We start from the raw sequence: 18,402 nt of genomic DNA, 5'->3' as shown, positions 1-18,402 counted from the left end.
CTGTTCGTCTGAACATATGGGCGCCTGTCTTTCTATCTCGGTCAAGACGAACCTGATTATCGTATGACTGTGAAGAGACCATAAGACCTCATGTGGGCCTTTGGTGTATTGATAAACATATGTATTTAAGGTGATGGTGTGGGCCGGGCTCGGCGCACAGTTTGGGAGATGCAATCTGCTCGTCACATTGTACTTCTGACTCGGTTCCTTCTTCAAGAATAAATGTTCCAGTCTCACAACTCCAACTCCAGGATCACATCTCAAGTTGTTAATCGGACTGTTAACAATGAGCAGCTCACAGAAAAGGAAGTCTTGGGCCGAATATCTGATGTCTACACCGGAACCCTGCAAGTATTGTCCCGTCAGACAGATCTGTGTCACAGATGGATCATGAACCCTAACCCTGCCGATGGGCGGGTGGCACATTGCCATCAGTAGAGGAAGGTGGGAGTGAGGTGCCGGGGGCTGACACGGTGACCAGCTCGTTGACTGGACAGAAGACGAGACGATAAAGTCCATCTATCGTTCAGTCTGACAGAAACACGGTGTCCTTCTGATTGAACTTTGTTCCTGAGGGAAGCTGCTTCCTGTGTTTCACTCATTGCATGCCTCGAGTCCAAAGCTTGACAAACCAAATGTCCCAAAGGACTAAACAAATACTTGTTGTGTGTTGTGTGCTGTTGGCTCGTAACCAGGATGTGGGAGCCGTTTAGTGCCGAGGTGTCCTCACCCCCCCGCCCGCTCTCTCTCTCACCGTCAGCTCGCCTCTCGTCAGCGTGTTGTCACAGCACCGGGTCAATATTTGAACACCAGGGCCGGGTGAAAGGGCGCTCCTGTTAACACTTCATTCAGCAGCTGCACTCGGCCCTGCCCTGATAACACACACACACTGCTGTTGGCCGGCCCACTCGACTAGGATGCAACTTCCTGGTTTGTAGTGAAGCACAATGCACCTGAGCTCACTGCAGATAAAGCTGGGAAACAGTTACACAACGTTGTGTTAACCTTCCATACGACACACACATTTACTGCTTCACCTCAGATCACTTTCTCTTTTCATCATTTAGTTTCTGCTTTTGTGACCCAATAACCCGTGTTGAGCCTGCTGATCACATATATAATAATAATAATATAAGAATATCTACTCGGTTATAGTAGTCTTTTTACTCCTCTAGTAATAGTAGTACTACTTTCACTATGAGAAACATTCATATTCTATGGATTGACTCATCTGTGTCCATGTTGCTCTCTGAGGTTTCTTCCTTTTTTCTTTTTCCTGAAAAATGTTTTTTTGAGACTTTTTCCTGTTCCGATGTGTGCAGATTGATATAAATAAAATCCAGGGAGGATATTTAATTAGCATGTCTTTAAACCCAGTCACAACATTTGTGTGGAATCCTAAAGTTCTCCAAATCCAAACAAATTCTTTGAGGTTTAGCTGATTTCAGATGCATTGAATCAGCTGTTCAAAGTATCAATAAATCACCTTTTGCACAATGAGTGGCGTTGAGCAACCTGATTGGTTGATCTAAAGGAGATGTAGAAAGAGAGAAGTAGCGTCCACAGCTATGCTAGCAGTGCTAGCAGTGGCGCTTTGAGCTGAATGCTAACACAACTCATTGTGATGCTTAGCATGTCTCATGTTCACCATCGTGGGATGACATCATCAGCTCTGCTGGGTCAGACACTGATCAGTTATGAACATTAACGTGTAGGCACATCATGGACTTGTTGGGTGTTTCAGCCGACCGATGGACAGACTTCCTCACGAGCGTGAGAGACTGGAGACGGTGTGAACAACAAACAGTTGACGGGAGGAAAAGAAGGTGTGTGTACAGATGACCTGCAACACACTTTCATTTGACTTCATGTGAGAATAATAATCACAGTCAGTAAGGGCTAAAGCTAACGCCATCATGAGACCTGGGTGTGTCCGTAGAAACAGGTTTCATTTATATTCCACAAAGCCATCAACAGACCAACATTCTCACACAAGAAATCAAATGGCCTGAACCTCTGGAGCAGGATGAACCTTCAGCTTCCTCCTGAAGTCTTTGTTCTTCTGCCACACCGACTCAGCCCATCAGTGCTTCAGTCCTGCGTTGTGCAAGTCTTTAATTCTTCTAGAGCTTTCACTGATGCAACTCGTTCTGAATGTGTATTCATTACTCTTCAGCAATAAACAACTCTAATTGTTGTAAAATAGCAATAAGGTCACATCTGGACCGTGATGTGTGGACAGATCAACCGGACACGTGAACTTTCCAATTGCAATGTGTATAAAGATACAATGAGCAATACTATTATCATATTGTTTTGTGCAATACTGTTATATCTTTTATATTTTGTGCCTTATTTTTTATTTATTTACTTTTTATCTTAAGTTTATTGTAATTCTGTGTTAGGAGGACCGAGCAAAATAATCTTTTCATTGTAGAGAACATAAAAATAAAAACATCTGGAATCTTGAATAGCAATTTCCCACTTTCAAATTAAATACAGCACATTTATGTTTGGACATTTATTACATACACTGTGTACAAAATAATTAAACGGAAAATATGACTGTATGAATGTGTAATCTGTATTCATACAAACATTTCATTTCGACAAAAACTGAACCCATCTTAAAAAAAGGGCCAACATTCTGATGATCGCATGAAAATAAAAAAAACAAAAAACAACTAATACATTCTCACAGTCCCACAAGAGAAACAAAGGTCATCGTTTTCACAGAAAACAGTGGTATGCCCCCGGGGTCAGACACTACAGAAGACACAGCAGCTCTGTGGTCGCACCACGCCATGTTTAAGCTTATGATTGTCACTCCACACTCTGGAGCTTCTCCACAGGATGCACACAGGCAGCGCTGACACACGGACCCCCGCGGACCCTCCTCACATTCAATAGCAGCTGCTGGAAGAAGACGACGACGACGTCTGAACACCATGCAGTTCATCTTCAGGTCCGTCTTTAACTAGTCGTTGCCGTGTGAGCCGTTTGCTCTATAAAGTGCTTCCTAAATGTTTCGGTCACTTGTCTGACTCTCCTGAAGGAGCCTCAGTAAAGGGAATATGAGACAGTACACATGTGTACCCACACAGCCACGATCAGAAGGAGTTCAGTGAAAAAGCGTTCTGCTGAGTAGGAGACGTCTGTTTGGTCGACCGTGTTCATAGTGTGGAGTGAGACGGATGAGATGGCGGCTCGCTGCAGCAGCTCAGACGTAGTGGTTCAGTGTCACTGTTAAAAAGGATCCCAATAAAAACACAGTGGCATCAGTGATGTGTCCCAGCCGCCTGCTTCAGGCCTCTAACGTGCAGGGTTGATCAGAGCTCTGAGGTGTCCCAGTGTGCAGCACTAGTGTCCGTGCTGCGGGTGCTGGTTGTTGGCGGGGTGGTTGGGGGGCAGCGGCGGGCCGTTAACTCCGGGATGGTAGAAAGCACAGTTACTCTCATACCTGCAGCTTCCCTTCATCATGAAGTGACGACACACGGGCCTCTTGGACATGTCTGACAGGAGGAGACACCACAGTGTTACCATCATGATCACACTCACACTGTCTCACACACACACACTCACACTCACACACACACACACACGTTTCATTGGGTTAGAGGACCAGTGGGTAACACTGACGAGCATCGACTGGAGGACATGGCACATAAAAAAAATAACCCTACCTCAGAATTAGATCTTTGCATCTACATACGGAACATGTATCTACGGTAGCCCACAACGGACAAACTAAAGACCGGCTCTATGTTTTCACATTGTCCTGGAATCTAGTTCTACAAATATTGTAATGGCAATAACAATAGGGTTCATTTCAGGCCCGTCCCACATACCGTTCATGTTGTTGTGTCCTCCTCTTGGCCCTCCTCGTCCTCTGCCCCTGAAGCCCGGCTCTCCTCCTCTGCCTCGTCCTCCTCGGTGGAAGTGGCCCCCTCTGTGAGGCCCTCCTCTCATGGAGTCATCTCCCCAGTAGTTGCCGTTGTCTCCTCGGCCCTGGCCCGGCGGCGGCCCCATCATGCGCGGGCCGCCGCCGCTGTTGAAAGGCGGGCCGTGGTTGTGGGGAGGAGGAGGGTGGTTGAACCGAGGCCCGCCGGGCGGGTTATTGGGGGGGTAGCCGCCGTTCATGGGCATCTGCATGTGCAGGTTCATGTTGTTCATACCTGGACCGTGGCCCAGCAAACCCGGGTTGACTAGATAGAGAAAGTACAGATTACATAATGCTGAGGACCACACAGGTCACGGTGCTATGACACAAGACATGGACTTTACTTGGTGGGGGTCCGCCCTGGTTCTGGGTCTGCTGCAAAGAGCCCAGCAGCTGTTTAATCTTGTCTGAGAAGTTGGGCTGCTTGATCAGGTCTTCAGTAGACTGGTTACCAGAAGCACCCTGAGGACCGACAGCTACACATTAGCATCACACGTTCTTACATCCATCTGCTCACATATTTGACAATAGATCAAGACGTTTCATGAAAAACTAAATGTGAACTCAGTGAATATTTGATAAGCCAGTAAACCAGGAGTGTGCAATGGCTCACTCTACTAAATATGTACCATGATGGACGAGAGCAGCTCCTGCACATTGACAGTAGAAGCCACGGGGTTGGTGGCTGTGGGCGTGGCCTGCGGGCTGCGAGAGAGAGTGCTGTTGCTCATGTTGTCCATGAGTTTGGCCAGGACAGGGGGGAGCTTGGAATTGTCGTTCTGGGACATGGCAGAGCCCTGCTGGGTCGCTGTGTCCATGGGCTCGGCGTAGCCGTCCTCCGGCATGGTGGAGTCCTGCAGGGACACAGTGTGTTTGTTAGCAGGAAGAGATATGAGGCTAGACGTACACTGTGAGGAGTGTGAGGCGTGTGCTGACCTCGTCCAAAGGGATGAGGCGGGGAGGCATGGGTTCATACGGCTCCGGGTCGGGTTCATGTGGACAATCGGGCACACTGGTGAGAAGACAAGAGATCATTAGCATACATTGCAGGACCTCTTCTATGGAGAATTCGGAGTAAAATAAACATAGAAAGGGTCAACGGTTCACATTCCTGATGAACGCGTTCTCCTCTTACATATCATGTATATTTTCCAACCTGCTCTAGAAACCTACCTCTCTTTGCTGAGGAAGATCTCCTGCAGGATGCCCATCTCACGGTCTCTCTGCGTGAGCTTCTCCGTGCTGTTGGCCCCGGTGATGACCAGGCTGCCGGTCAGTGTGAGGGGCCTCGGGGAGGTCCAGGGGACTCTCTCTTCCATGGTGTCATGGGAGAGCCGGCGGGCCATCTCAAACGTCTGCCTGTCCATCATCAGCTCTCGTTTAGCGGCCTCCCCAAAGTCCTTAATCTTGTTGACGTTGACTGTGAATGATGTGTCATATGATGAGTCATAACTCAGCTGAGAATCACACAGTTACGGTCTCAAACAGTGAAGACATTGGCCTTACCTCTCTCTGTCTCATCCAGATCAAAGTAGTAGTAGTGTTTGAGCTGCTCCTCCTCCGCCCAGTGAACGGTCTTCTTCTTCTTGCCTTTCTTGGTGAGGCTCTCTTCTTCTCCCCGTGGTTCTGCCAAAGCGTTCGGCTTCTCGCCTACAAACACAGACCAAAACAAAGAAGGACGTCAGAGATTGACAACAGTCTTATTTTTTAGAAGACAGATAGTATCATGTCAAAGAAGTTCTTTAAGCTTATCATCAAGGACCTTACCGTTGTCAGAGGCCTCAGCCTCCTCAGAGGGAACAGGGGTCCCGGGCCGCTCCAGCTCCTGGCCTTCATCAGCAGGAGTGATGGAAGCAGCTGTTTCTGGGGATGACGGTTTAGTGGAAGATGAAGAGTACACAGAGGGTTTGCAGTCCGGTGAACTCCCCTGAGGACAGAAAAGGAACGAGAATGACGCGTGTAAAAAGTTAAATAATGTTAAACAGCTCAAAGTTCTTGGAAAGTCTAACTCAACTATTTCCTCACTTATCTGAACCATCTAGTTCCTTCAGAGACAAGAAGTGTGACACAGACAGTACAGAAAAGTCTACCATGTTCGGATCAATTTAAATGACAGCAATTACATTTATTCTGAGGACATAAAAAACTTACATCAAAATGAAATTCAACAAATATTCTGAGGCTGTTTTGGACTGACAGTGAGGTCAGTGTTCACATCAGTATGTACATCAGTGTGTACCTTATTGGAGGTGGGAGAGACGGCCTTGGTACTCAGGGTAGGACCAGCACCCGCTTTCTTCTTTTTGATTTTGATCCCGGGCACTGGAGCAGAGTTCAGAGCCTCCAGGAACCCTGTGCACTCCATCGCTGCAGTGAGGACACAAGAGCAGTGAACACCACCTCCTCCATCATCATCTTCCTCACATGCACTTCAGATCGTGTGTTAAGAACCTACGTTGTGCTGGAATGATCTTGACTTTAATCTCTTTGGCAGAGTTAGAGGGGGTGTTCAGCGGTTTGTATTTTTTCTCCAGAGGTGGAGCATCTGGTGGACCAGAGCTGTTGGGGGGAAAAGGAACACAAAAAATAAACATGTAAACCCTGTCACCAGCCATCAGAGGGCGGCACTGAGCCAGCGACAGGATGCTGCTGGGCTGTCAGACAGTGAGGGTCCAGTACCTGAGCCTCTTGAGGACCGGAGGCTTGATGTTGTACTTGTCGCCCAGCTGTGGGGCGGCAGGCGTCTTCTTAGCCGGGGCCGGGCTGGGAGTGTCCATCTCCAATCCTACACAACACATTCATTATTTACACTGTGCCAACTAAGCAAATATGAATAGTGAGTGTGAGAAGACGTAAATGACAAGCAGCCGGAAACGCAACAGAATGAACGACAAATATGATCCATTTGCGTTGGTGAGAACCTGCATTAAAGCAGGACATTGTCTCTCTCCTTGGGTACCAAGACGACAATTAGATGCACAGTAGTCGTTGGGTTGTGTGAGTAGCCTTTTTTTTTAAGGACATGAACCTCAGTGATTTTGGTGCAAAGTGAGTCGGCCCAGGTGCCTGGACTTTGATCCATTACATTGGGTATTCAGGTAGTTATACTGAAGTCCATTTAAACATGGTCAAATGTGACATCACTGCTCATTAGGTTCCTCTTACCTATGGAGCGAATCTTTGCGTGGCTCGGTGCATGAGCTTTAGGTTTTTCCTTCTTCTTCTCCTCATCCCCACTCTTCTCCTTTACGTCCCTTACGAGAACCTTGCCCTCCTCTTTCTTCTTTTTCTTATCTGGAGGAGAGATGGAGTATGTTATACGAGTTGCAGGTCAGAGTCAGTGGGAGAAACAGACAGAATGGGTGCGTACCAGCAGGAGAGCTGCTGCTGCTCGCCACGCTCTGGGAGCGGATTGTCGCCATCCAGCCTTCTACCAGCACAGTCGCCAACTTCCTCAGCTCTAAACGTAAAACACAAGTATATGAGTGTGATACACACTTTCTCTTTAGACAATGACTTCATGTTTGATGTACAAGTGCACTACCTTCGGTGTCGCCACTCTTGCTCAGTTGCTTCACCAGCTTGGCTGTGTTGTTCTGGAGTACATAAATGCAGAGACAGGTTAGCGGCTACAGGTTAGCGGCTACAGGTTAGAGGTTATAGGTTACAGGTTACAAGATAAAGGTTACAGTTTAGAAGCTAAAAGTTAAAGGCTGCAGGTTAGAGGCTACAGTGTTCTGGTGGAGGGACGGAGACATTACCTGCTTGAGGTGGTCCACTTTGAGAGGCAGCTTCTGCAACGTGAGCAGGATGAGTTGCAATAGGGGGGTGTTGTTGGTGGTTTTGGAGTAGGTGAGCCAGGAGTTAAGCATCCTGTAGCCACCAACTCTGATAAACCTGGATGAAGGAGGGAAAAGTTGAGTATAATGGAGGATGCAGATGGTTGAGGATTACACTTGCTGATCAATAAAGACATGGAAACCTCCTAATAATTACTCAGATTATAGGAAGTAATTATGTTCAGGGGCTAGAGTTATTCTGTAACACGATCTCTCGATTCTCTCTGACGTTGGTGGATGAACATTTGCTCTCTTGAGTATTTCTCACAGCAGAACATGCATACATTTGTGTTGGTCCCGCATGTGAAACACTGGTGAACAACAGACGTAATTGTAGTTTGATACTAGGGCTGAAACAACAAATCAATAAAATCGATAAAAATCGATTATTAAAAAAGTTGGCAACGAATTTCATTATCGATTCGTTGTGTCGTGATTATTACGCCACTCAATAAGTCGCGGAGATGTTTGAGTATTGAACAAAACAGTTGAGTGAAGTGGAGCGCCGCAGACTGAAGGTCCAGCAGCTTCTGCAGCGCTGTACCTTCTCGTATGTCACTGCATAGTCGCGTTGCGTGTACAATAACTTAGCAGCTAGGCTACCGTTGTCGTTAGCTCGCTAGCTAGTCCTTCATTCCCCGTGTTTGAGCTGTTGGGTTAGATAACGTCTTTATTTTAAAATACCGCGGAGGCTTCAAGAGAAGCAACGAGTAAACATCTCCTCTGAGGTGCAGAACGCAGACCTGCGTTCAACAGTCTGATATAATGAGGCTTCATGCAGAGGAAGTGCTGCTGGGATTTGTAGTTCCATATCTAATGAACAACCTTTATTTGTGTAAAGTGCAGTCTGTAAGTTATCTGTTGATACATTGAGTGTTACTTCTGGAATATCATCTCTTGTTCTCTGAGTTCTGAGTGTGTGTCTGTGAGAGTGCGTGTGTATGTGTGCGAGTGTGCATGCATGTGTGTGTGTGTTTGCATGTCTGTGTGTGTGTCTGCATGTGTGTATGTGTGTGTGTGTGTGTGTGTGTGTGTGTGTGTCTGTGAGTGTAGAGAACAAGTTCTGACAAATCCTGTTAAGTTTTCTGATTTGTATTTGTTTTTTATACATTCTTTATTGTTAAGATTTGTTGCACTGTGAATTTGTACTGTTAGTTATGTTTTTGTAATAAAAAGGTTGCAAATTAATGCTTTAAAATTATTTTTAAATTAATTATTATTATTATTATTTTTTTATCCGATTAATCGAAAAAATAATAATAATAATTAAAATAATCGTTAGTTGCAGCCCTATTTGATACTAACTCAAGGAAGACGTATGTTCAAATGGTCCTAGCCCTAACTATAAGGTTTATCAATGCGAAAATTGCATCTGAAGAAATGTATATGTTTGTTTATTTCAGTATCATGCAACTTTAACAGAAATTAATTTTACGAAAAGCTGGGAAGCTTGAGTTAACTTGAAGTAAGAGTTCAATACACAGTTCTTCCAATTGAATGGAATCATTTCATACTAGTACCCATCCTGTGTTAACATGAATTAAGAAGCAGACTTGCAGCATACAGCAGATGAAGTAGAAGTACGGCCTACCTGTTCAGAACATCATGTGATTTAGTCTGCAGCAGAATGCTCAGGTACATACATCTACTGACCATCTTGGTAGAAGCTTTCATCAGGCTGTATTCAAAAGAAAAGCAGAAGTATGAACATATGACACGGTGCAGTCAAGAAGTTAAAGGTCTAACGGGGCTCTGAAATGAGTTCGGCCTCTTTTCACTTGCTCACCTGAAAACCTTTGGGACTCCCTCCAAGCTGCGCAGCTCTCCATCTTTCCCCAGTAGAGCCTCCACACCCTTCAGAATCTCTCTGGGGTCCACCGGTCCTCCTGCCATCTCTGAAACACACACCACAAACAATAAGTGCACACGCCAGCAGGACATTTTCTGTTATATATAGGAAATATTTGGTCTTTGATAGAAAGGTATTCAAGTGCTGTTTAGTGCGGACTGTTTGCCTGCTGGATCGTAAAGGATGCTCCAAGCTTCTCTTTAGGAATCAACTGCCACGATCGGTTTTGTTTTTAGAACTTCTCCTGAGGCTCCAAAAGGGCTTTACTTGGGACACACAAACCTAAACTGATCAGGGTGATACGGTTTCACCTCACCGCTGCCCACCAGCCAGACCACTGTGGATCACCTCACTTCTGCCACTATGGTTTTCGCAACCTCAAGGTCCAAAGACCTGACTCACAACACACAAATCAGAAGATCAGTAGCACAAGCTGCCAACACGCTGTCATCAGATCTGCCAGAAGGAACATAGAAACGTGAGCTACAAGCCGGTAAAGCAGCTGAATATCAGGCCAAAGAAAAGTAACACTCCATCAGCTGATGATCTGGCTGACCTGCTCACAAGCACATAACTAGACACACAGGCGTGCGGCTGGCTGACAGGCAGGCGCCACAGTGCAGGACTTTAGTGTGCTGCCTCATGCGTGAGATGTTTGGAGGCGTTCACAGGACCAAACTGACATAGGTTCAGCAGGATGCTGCAACTTACTCCTCAGTGTTTCCTCTCTGGGAAATGGACTTGAAGGACAGGACATAGGACGTTTATTTTGGAGTGCGAGGCAACTATTTATTTCCCTTTAGGCTATGAATTAAGAAGCAGCACCAACACAGAAACTAAACTGCATGTTATTAACTGAGCAACAAAAAACTAAACATTCACCAGAAATCAACTTCTTTCATTTACCTAACTTTTTATTCAATTAAATGGTGTCCCTATTTATATCTAAATTAAAGATTGAGATCAATTCAATAACTTCAACTACAAATAAATGTATTATATTAATATGGATCAGAGACAAGAGGAAAGGTCAAAGTCTTGTTAGAACAAGAATAACCAAAAGGGATGAATTTTTAAAAGACATGTTACCGATAATGATGTATCACATTTTTAATGCCAGAAGTCTCACAATCATTCACATAAAAAGAGAATGGTGACAGAATCATCAACAGTTAATGGAAACTGTCACATTTCATGAGGTATCTATAAAATGATGAATGGTCAAAATTCAGATAAAACACATTGAAAATGGTGTCTGTATGAAGTATGAAAGGCTTAAAACCAAAGGAATTAGTAAGTTAAAAACTCCCTGCAGCTGGAACTCACCGCGGCACAAATGAGGTCACTACCTGCCACCTACAGGTTCCTCTGGGTCTACACACCACTCCACTGGCTACAAAGGCATAGCACTGCTAGCGAAACACCACATGACATACTTAACTGTCTTTAATGTGACTGGAAAACCAAGACACAAATGAAAGGTGTTGGTTGTCTCACAATAGTCTACTTGTTAACCTAAAAAAGTCTAACGTGATCCAAACCAAGACAGCCGACACTAAATCACCGGGCCTTTAAAAATGTCTTTACTATTACAGAATACAAGAAGCTGCCCCGACAGGGCTTATGAATAACCTCTGAATGCTTCTTGATGTAATGCTGGGGGTGCATCTTTTAAGCATGCACATGTGTCCACGTTTATACACTTAATAGCAGAACTTGCTATTCTGGTGGAAATCAATTAATTGGAAATGTCACGTGAGGAATCAGTTAGTTCTTACCCGGATAACTGTTGTAGAAGTTATATATAGTCTCAGACCTCCATAACACTGCAAATAACCCACTTCCTGTAAATGTCACAATCGTTACACATATACACACAATCAGTGGTAATCACGGCCCTGGATCAGTGAGGAAAGAGCATTACTGGTGCATTGCCATTCTGTGGTGTCACTACATCTATCACTGGAGCATTATGGAGAACAAAGTAGGACCCGCCTTCAAAGAGATTATCATTTACTAAAAAGGTTATTGTGAGAGTATTTACAACAAGATGAAACGGAATTAATGAAATAATAATTTAAAACAGTTATATAAGGGCAGTTCAACAGAAACCGACATCGGTCACAGTCTCTGGTCACAGCGGAGAACAGGCCTGTCAGAGGGGGAGGGGGCCCGCTAATCAGAGCCCTCCCTCCGGTCACCACTTCCACCAAGACGGCAAACGAAAGCAATCTCACACAAGCAACAATGGCTCTCCGAGCAAAGACCGTGCAGCTCGAGAGGAAAACAAGTTACCGAGCACCACATATCTACCGACACATACGCGCTTGGCGGTCTGTACTGTTGTTTGTCAGTTTTGTAAAAACTCCCAAATGTTGTTCCGAGAACACGGCCAGCCCCCCGCAGCTGTCCTACGACGGAGAGGAAACCACAAGCAGTCCGCCATTTTCACGATCCCGACTGTTTGTGTTTGGAAGGAGCGCGGCGCTTGAGTCATCCTGCAATCTTTATCCACAGATTGCCGAGTACGTGATGCTTTCGGGAAGTCCCTGTTCTTTAATTATCGACATTGCAGCACATACGGTGCTTCATAAAACCTGTCCACAATCCTCAAGCTAACGCAATCTTTATGTATAGATTGCAGTTTGTGTTCGTTCCGTGAAGCAGCCCCTATAAAACGAATCTGGCAGGCAAAAAGTCCGACTTCATGAACTGGATTTTTTTGTGCCTACGGCAATCTTTATGAATAGATTGCTTATGGATAATTTACGAATTTGCTCACTATCGTATTTTATTCATACAACTCGCCCATTCCGTCTCACACACAAAGAAACGGAGCCTCGTGCCTCCGTCCACTTTCCTGTGTGAGCTCATTCTAGAAGCTTCTATATTCAAATGGGTCGAAGAACCACGCAAACTTACGGTGCCGGCTAACCAGCTACCGCTAACCAGCCCAGCGTCTACGACCATCTGCATTTGACTGATCTCTATTCAATTTAACTTCAAAATCAACTTACTATCGACACTACAGGTCCTCAGCGTCTCGGGTGTATTAGAGTGTGCTTTTCAGGCACTTATATCTCTTATTTCATCAATGTTATACCGTCAACCTTCCTTCATGGTTTTAATATCAACTGGAATACTTCTTATGGGTGGGGCTGAAAGCTAGCCTTTCCTTCAGGAACAAGCTGGAGGCAAAAATAGTAATCAAATGTCCATTACTTGAAGAAAAAAATATGAATTTGAGTAGAGCTGCTCAAAGTCCTCGACGGGCCAGTCTTCTGCAACGCGAATTCATACCTGAAAAACACACAGAAAAAACACATTTTAATGTAGAGTCTGCGAAGTCCCGTCGTATCAAACCCCTTTGTTGGTTCTCGAACACATTCAGCAGGAATTTCGCATTTTAGACGGATAAAACGTAGAAAACCAGCGTCGCTGCCTTTCTGACTTCACTTACCTTTGACCAAATCCAGGAATGAACCCACAGAGGAGGCGGCCGGCTTTTATACTACGTGACGAGATTTACGTCACGGGCAACGTTTTTTCTGTTTTCTCTGAAACAAAATGGTGGACAGTCGACCTTCCCTGGTCCTGTCAATGACATAATGGAGTGTCACACATTTTGCGAGCTGTTATTTTGAATTACAGCCTAGATTTACCTCGGAGGTACCGTTCATTTGCATCACACAGTACACATTCAAGCATACCAACCAATATCGTTGATTTGGCTGGATTGTAGTTGTTATTTAATATATTAAATTAGTTAACAGTATTGCTTCAAAATGGCGACTGCTTTGTCTGTCGGGTTTGTGTTGCCACGATGGTTGTGATGAGAACATTTTAACAATCATCTACACTCAACAAACTCAGATAAAACTGGCAGAATATGGCTTCACATGGATTATAAAGTATAAATTGCAATGACACAATTTTTATATAAAATGTAACGTTGTATATTGCTACACTGTCGCTCGACCTTTCACCTTTCACATATAACCCCACTGTCACAGGCAAAATGGCTGCCTCCTTTCAAGTGATCTCGAAGCTTCTGGGTCGTCTCTCGCCTTCTATTTCACATCCATTACGACAGTATCTGGTATTTAATTTAACTTTTCTGTTTTCCAATAATCCGATGAGTTTATATGTAATCAATTTGTACTGAAGTTTTACAATATTGAGGTGATATGACAGTTTCCTCCCCTGTGCAGCAACGTGTCTGTACCGGGGACATGTAGCCTGCATTAGAAATGCCTTTTGTGTTTACTTCATTTCGAACCTTTTGGTATTAACGCAGAACCCAATCTTGTACAACACGGGGGTCATTGAATGATGGCATTCAATAACAAATGTGGTCGACTATTTAAGCAGGGTACAATATGCATGTAAACTGTTTAACTACGGTGTCCGAAAGGCAACTTTAAATCTGAGCCCTCTCTAACTATGCGCTTTCTAGTGGGGCAATAGTGGGGTAATATGGTACTATGCGCTCTCTAGTGGGATAATTTGGTACTATGAGCTCTTTAGTGGGATAATTTGGTAGGCTACTATGAGCTGCTCTCTCGTGGGGTAATATGGTACTATACGATCTATAGTGGGGTAATATGATACTATTATCTCTCTAGTGGGGTAATATGGTACTATACGATCTATAGTGGGGTAATATGGTACTATGATCTCTCTAGTGGGGTAATATGGTACTATGAGCTCTCTGGTGGGGTAATATGGTACTATGAGCTCTCTAGTGGGGTAATATGTATGAATTCCATAAACACTGTAAACTATAAAGATATTATGGTGCCTCACCAATTAAGGCTTTGTAGGTGAGGAGAAGGATTTTTAATTTGACTCTTATTTTTATAGACAGTCACTGCAGACAAGCTAATACATACTGTACATTTACTCATGTTGTGACGATGGTAATGGTGAGAGAGTTTCCTTTTGCATTCAGTCGTGTCTGCAGAGGCTGCCTGTAGGCTCCCGCCCGGGTCTCTCTCCATTTGTACCTCCAAGTCGCTCGTTATGCAAAGCGGCATTGCCCCGGGATGAGGACGCTGCTCAGGCCACTGAGGCTCGTCTCTGCTACAAGGACAGCCCCTGGGATTATCTGGAGAGTGAAGGTACCTAAAATAAACTCAAGTCTCATCTCCTGTCATTGTTCTTTGTTTTATAATATATTCATTTCCTCTGACAGACTACATTGAGAAGTATGGGACCAATCCAGTTTGGGAAAGCTACAGGAGGAACCACAAAGGTGGCATTCCTCCACAGAAGACACGCAAGACTTGCATTGTAAAATTTCTATTTGAATTCATCCTCTAATGGTTCTATGTATTAAATCTGTCATGCAAAGGGATGTCTCCTAAACACTTATTCTGTTTCTGTAGAGAGGAGACAAGATATGTGGAAACCCCTGTCCAGTTTGTCGGGATCCAAACATTATAATCCACCATCAGGTGGGTCAACATCTCACCACACATCAAACACATTGTGCTGTTCTATTCTACAGTAGTGGCACGTAAGACTAATTGTTCCCCAATAATAATCGTGATTAATCGCATTATGCGCCAAATTCAATGATGAAGTAAAAACCAGTGTATTGCAGCTTTTATTTTAAAGCAATGTTACCATAACATAATAACAGCACTCTGGAGCAACAGATAGTTAACATACATACATATATAGTTTATAAATAGTTTTTCCTTTTTTTCTGAACAGGTACTGTTCAGTAGTAAGGGTCCCTGTGAGGGACAAGCCACTCCTTCTTTGGTCCATGTTCAGTAGTAAGGGTCCCTGTGAGGGACAAGCCACTCCTTCTTTGGTCCATGTTCAGTAGTAAGGGTCCCTGTGAGGGACAAACCACTCCTTCTTTGGTCCATGTTCAGTAGTAAGGGTCCCTGTGAGGGACAAACCACTCCTTCTTTGGTCCATGTTCAGTAGTAAGGGTCCCTGTGAGGGACAAACCACTCCTTCTTTGGTCCATGTTCAGTAGTAAGGGTCCCTGTGAGGGACAAGCCACTCCTTCTTTGGTCCATGTTCAGTAGTAAGGGTCCCTGTGAGGGACAAGCCACTCCTTCTTTGGTCCATGTTCAGTCTGTTTCTTACCTTAAAGATGTTAAAGACCAGCAACTGATTCACTTTCTACAAAAGCAAAAAGTGCTTTTCATGTTTTCAGTTCAGTGTTTCTTCCTCGTTGGTAAAAGTCTGTGTAGTCTTGAACAAGTGACCTGACGTCTGGTTGAAGAGGTGGAGGTGTGGAGGACAGCTGACAGGTATCAGCAGCAGCTTTGAGCATTAATGTTCAGTCCTCTGAGCTGCAGAGCTGCTGGTGACGCTCGTGAAGCTTTGAGAGGCGACTCGCTCGCGCGGTGCTCGTTGAGGACAGAAACTACAGAACAATACCAGCTTTCACGTCTGGCTCAAGTCGGCAAATAGCCCGGTAATGCTACAGAAGCGGGAGGGCGGACCTAAATTATCGCCTTCAAAGTAAAAGCTCAAAAATGTATTTATTTATTTTTTAATTAAAAAAATGCAGTTAACGCATGATCAAATAATTAACGCCGTTAATTGATTGAAAAGTTAACGCGATATTAATGCGATAACATGCCCAGCCCTAATATACGTGTGTGTATATATATGTGTGTATATATAATGTATCCTCTCTTGCAGAATGTGAAATTGTTGCAGCAGTTCATCAGTCCCCACACTGGAATGGTGTTAGATCCCACTCGAACCGGTAGGTCCTGAACATGAGCACGTACTGATGCATCAGGGTGTCCAGTGGTTCATATTGTGTTGCTCTGTGTCCAGGTGTGTGTATGAAGCAGCAGAAGAAGCTGCACGAGGCAATCAACACAGCCAAAAATCACGGTATGTACAGAACCCGAGACCCGAGGCCTGACTCAAGACTCTGGGTTAACATAGCCGGGTTTCCCTCAGTTATCCAGCTGCACTTAACCAGATGTCTGCGGTCTCGCTTTTTGGTCTCACGTAGCCGGTTATCAACTGGTTAAGTCAACCCACGAGTGTCTCATCTAGATCTGTGCTCGTGCACATAAAATGGGCGGAGTTTACTCCGTTTGACCAATCGGCACCAGGGAGAAGCCGAGAGCAACGTATTTTACAACGGAGGAGCAGGCCGTGATCTGAAGAACGTACGACAAATATAGAGAAAGAATACAAGCAAAAAGCAAAATGCAACCCTGCTGCAGCACCAAGAAGCCGCAAGAAATCCTGGCAAAAAAATTGCCGACTCCGTCAATGCGTAAATTACTGGGTTTCTAATGTTAAATCACTGTCTCAAATGTATGTTCTTATTTTTTATTATCTTTTCGTTTTAACAATTTATCCTCACTTCAGATGCAACCCCAGTGGAGCTAAAAGATCATGAGAGCAAGTTAAAACAAACACAAGAACTTAGTTCAAAGCAGTCAGTGAGTTTATTATAATATCTTCCAGGCTTCACGTATGATGGATGGTTTTGCCGTCACGAACAACGCGCTGTCTGCAGAGCGCTGCTCTTACTATCCGTGTCCTTCCTCAACGGGACTCTGTAGAAATGGGCGGGTCTTGTTTCCAGGACAATGATTGGCCAGGAGGCGTCTTATATCCCCGCTGAGATCTTATCCGGGAACTTAACTTGCTCCGGAGCAGGTTAGGCGTAAGTTACCGGGGCAACGGACCCCGCTAAGAAGTGAACCAGCTTCGTGAGACGGAAAACCCAGAGTTAATCCAGAAGTTAATCCAGAAGTTACCTCGCTAAACTGAAATCCAGCTTCGTGAGACAGGCCTCTGAATGGACAGTGTGATGTTTTGGGGTGGGCCTGGTCGAGGAATTGGTCCAACTCTGCAGAGAACAGCTGTGGGCGGTTTACGTGTACGCTGTATGTAAAATATCCGGTTGGTTCGAGATGAGCCAGTCCTGTGCAGAATCGATCATTGGCGCGCAATGCATGCTGGGAAGACTTGTGTCCGACTTGATGACGTTGTGCACACGTGGTCAACGATAACCTCACAAGCAGCTCTCCACCGACTGCGTGGCCCAGTGCATGATGGAAAACACCTGGCTGTCGCCAGGTGTTCTCTATGTAAAGTCATTGGTTGTGTTGTGGCAGAGAACAAGTAGTTCCTTAAATGTCATCTTTGCTCCTTTGAACAGTTTGAATCTGACGTAAAACGACCAGGATACGCTAAGTCACATTTGGCACGTGCCCAGTACAACTAAATGTGCTTTTAACCTCACGCCGAGCTATGTAAGGAACCTGAAACTCTGAAAAAGTGTCCAATGCGTTTACAACTGACTCGGTGGGAAGTGTTTAGGATCTCAGCAGCACTGAGGTATCGGGATGTGAGTGACGGGTATCGATTAGCAACACCTGTGCACCGCTAAGATTCACACAAGCAGTAAAACTGTGCTCGCATCATCTCTGTTCCATGTTTGATAAACGCCCTGTGTCCTCTTCCAGGCTTTCTTCCCTTTCAAATTCCATTTGTGGAATTTTCAGGAGCGGACTACTCAAATTCCCATGATGCTGTGGGGTCGACACCACCTCCCCAGTCGTTGACCTCTGGTGAAACCTGGTACAAGTGGTACAGTGAGATAACACCTGATGAGAATGAAGTGGCGAAAGTGAAGAAGACCTATAAGGCTTACTTAAAGTGATGAAGACTAGATAACCTACATAAGTGTAGTTAATCATGTTGTTGCCATAAATGTAATGACGTTACTTTGGTTTGCATATCCTACTGTATGTAAATAAAAATTGCACAATGAA

The 18,402-nt window shown here is 44.7% G+C and overlaps 2 protein-coding genes across 3 annotated transcripts; one reads left to right on the top strand and one right to left on the bottom strand.

The window, feature by feature from the left end:
- Positions 1-2,373: 2,373 nt before the first annotated feature.
- On the bottom strand, positions 2,374-13,212 carry ppp1r10 (protein phosphatase 1, regulatory subunit 10). Of its 2 annotated transcripts, none has more exons than XM_068599148.1 (19): positions 13,089-13,212; positions 12,851-12,928; positions 9,566-9,674; positions 9,371-9,457; positions 7,702-7,837; positions 7,485-7,536; positions 7,311-7,400; positions 7,106-7,234; positions 6,620-6,725; positions 6,396-6,499; positions 6,180-6,307; positions 5,708-5,867; positions 5,447-5,590; positions 5,114-5,360; positions 4,877-4,952; positions 4,570-4,794; positions 4,285-4,402; positions 3,849-4,205; positions 2,374-3,512 (listed from the first exon to the last, which is right to left on the bottom strand). In XM_068599148.1, exons 3-19 carry the CDS (start codon positions 9,670-9,672, stop codon positions 3,361-3,363), a joined length of 2,418 nt encoding a protein of 805 aa, XP_068455249.1. In that variant the 5' UTR covers positions 9,673-9,674; positions 12,851-12,928; positions 13,089-13,212; the 3' UTR covers positions 2,374-3,360. The 2 variants fall into 2 exon arrangements, with proteins under 2 accessions (XP_068455249.1, XP_068455248.1); XM_068599147.1 differs by having other exon boundaries at positions 2,375-3,512; positions 12,646-12,928.
- A 421-nt stretch (positions 13,213-13,633) lies between these two features.
- mrps18b (mitochondrial ribosomal protein S18B) lies at positions 13,634-18,397 on the top strand. Its single transcript, XM_068599102.1, has 7 exons — positions 13,634-13,727; positions 14,580-14,748; positions 14,823-14,920; positions 15,016-15,084; positions 16,298-16,364; positions 16,439-16,498; positions 18,094-18,397. The coding sequence occupies exons 1-7, from the start codon at positions 13,647-13,649 to the stop codon at positions 18,288-18,290; spliced, it is 741 nt and encodes a 246-aa protein (XP_068455203.1). The 5' UTR covers positions 13,634-13,646; the 3' UTR covers positions 18,291-18,397.
- The last annotated feature ends 5 nt before the right edge of the window (positions 18,398-18,402 follow it).

This window comes from Clinocottus analis, unplaced genomic scaffold (assembly GCF_023055335.1).
Source record: "Clinocottus analis isolate CAN_PGR_092001 unplaced genomic scaffold, fCliAna1.0.p SCAF_43, whole genome shotgun sequence".
Taxonomy (NCBI): domain Eukaryota; kingdom Metazoa; phylum Chordata; class Actinopteri; order Perciformes; family Cottidae; genus Clinocottus; species Clinocottus analis.
The sequence above is the reverse complement of the archived record's forward strand: the minus strand, read 5'-3'. Positions and strand labels throughout refer to the sequence as shown.

Bases quoted from the DNA above. Each gene is read 5' to 3' on its own strand.
- ppp1r10 (XM_068599148.1), bottom strand. From the start codon at position 9,672: ATGGCAGGAGGACCGGTGGACCCCAGAGAGATTCTGAAGGGTGTGGAG. The intron at 5,361-5,446 runs GTAAGGCCAATG...CATCATTCACAG, and splicing joins TCTGGATGAGACAGAGAGAG to TCAACGTCAACAAGATTAAG. The intron at 4,953-5,113 runs GTAGGTTTCTAG...TCTTCTCACCAG, and splicing joins ATCTTCCTCAGCAAAGAGAG to TGTGCCCGATTGTCCACATG.
- mrps18b (XM_068599102.1), top strand. From the start codon at position 13,647: ATGGCTGCCTCCTTTCAAGTGATCTCGAAGCTTCTGGGTCGTCTCTCG. The intron at 14,749-14,822 runs GTACCTAAAATA...TTCCTCTGACAG, and splicing joins GGATTATCTGGAGAGTGAAG to ACTACATTGAGAAGTATGGG. The intron at 14,921-15,015 runs GTAAAATTTCTA...CTGTTTCTGTAG, and splicing joins AGACACGCAAGACTTGCATT to AGAGGAGACAAGATATGTGG.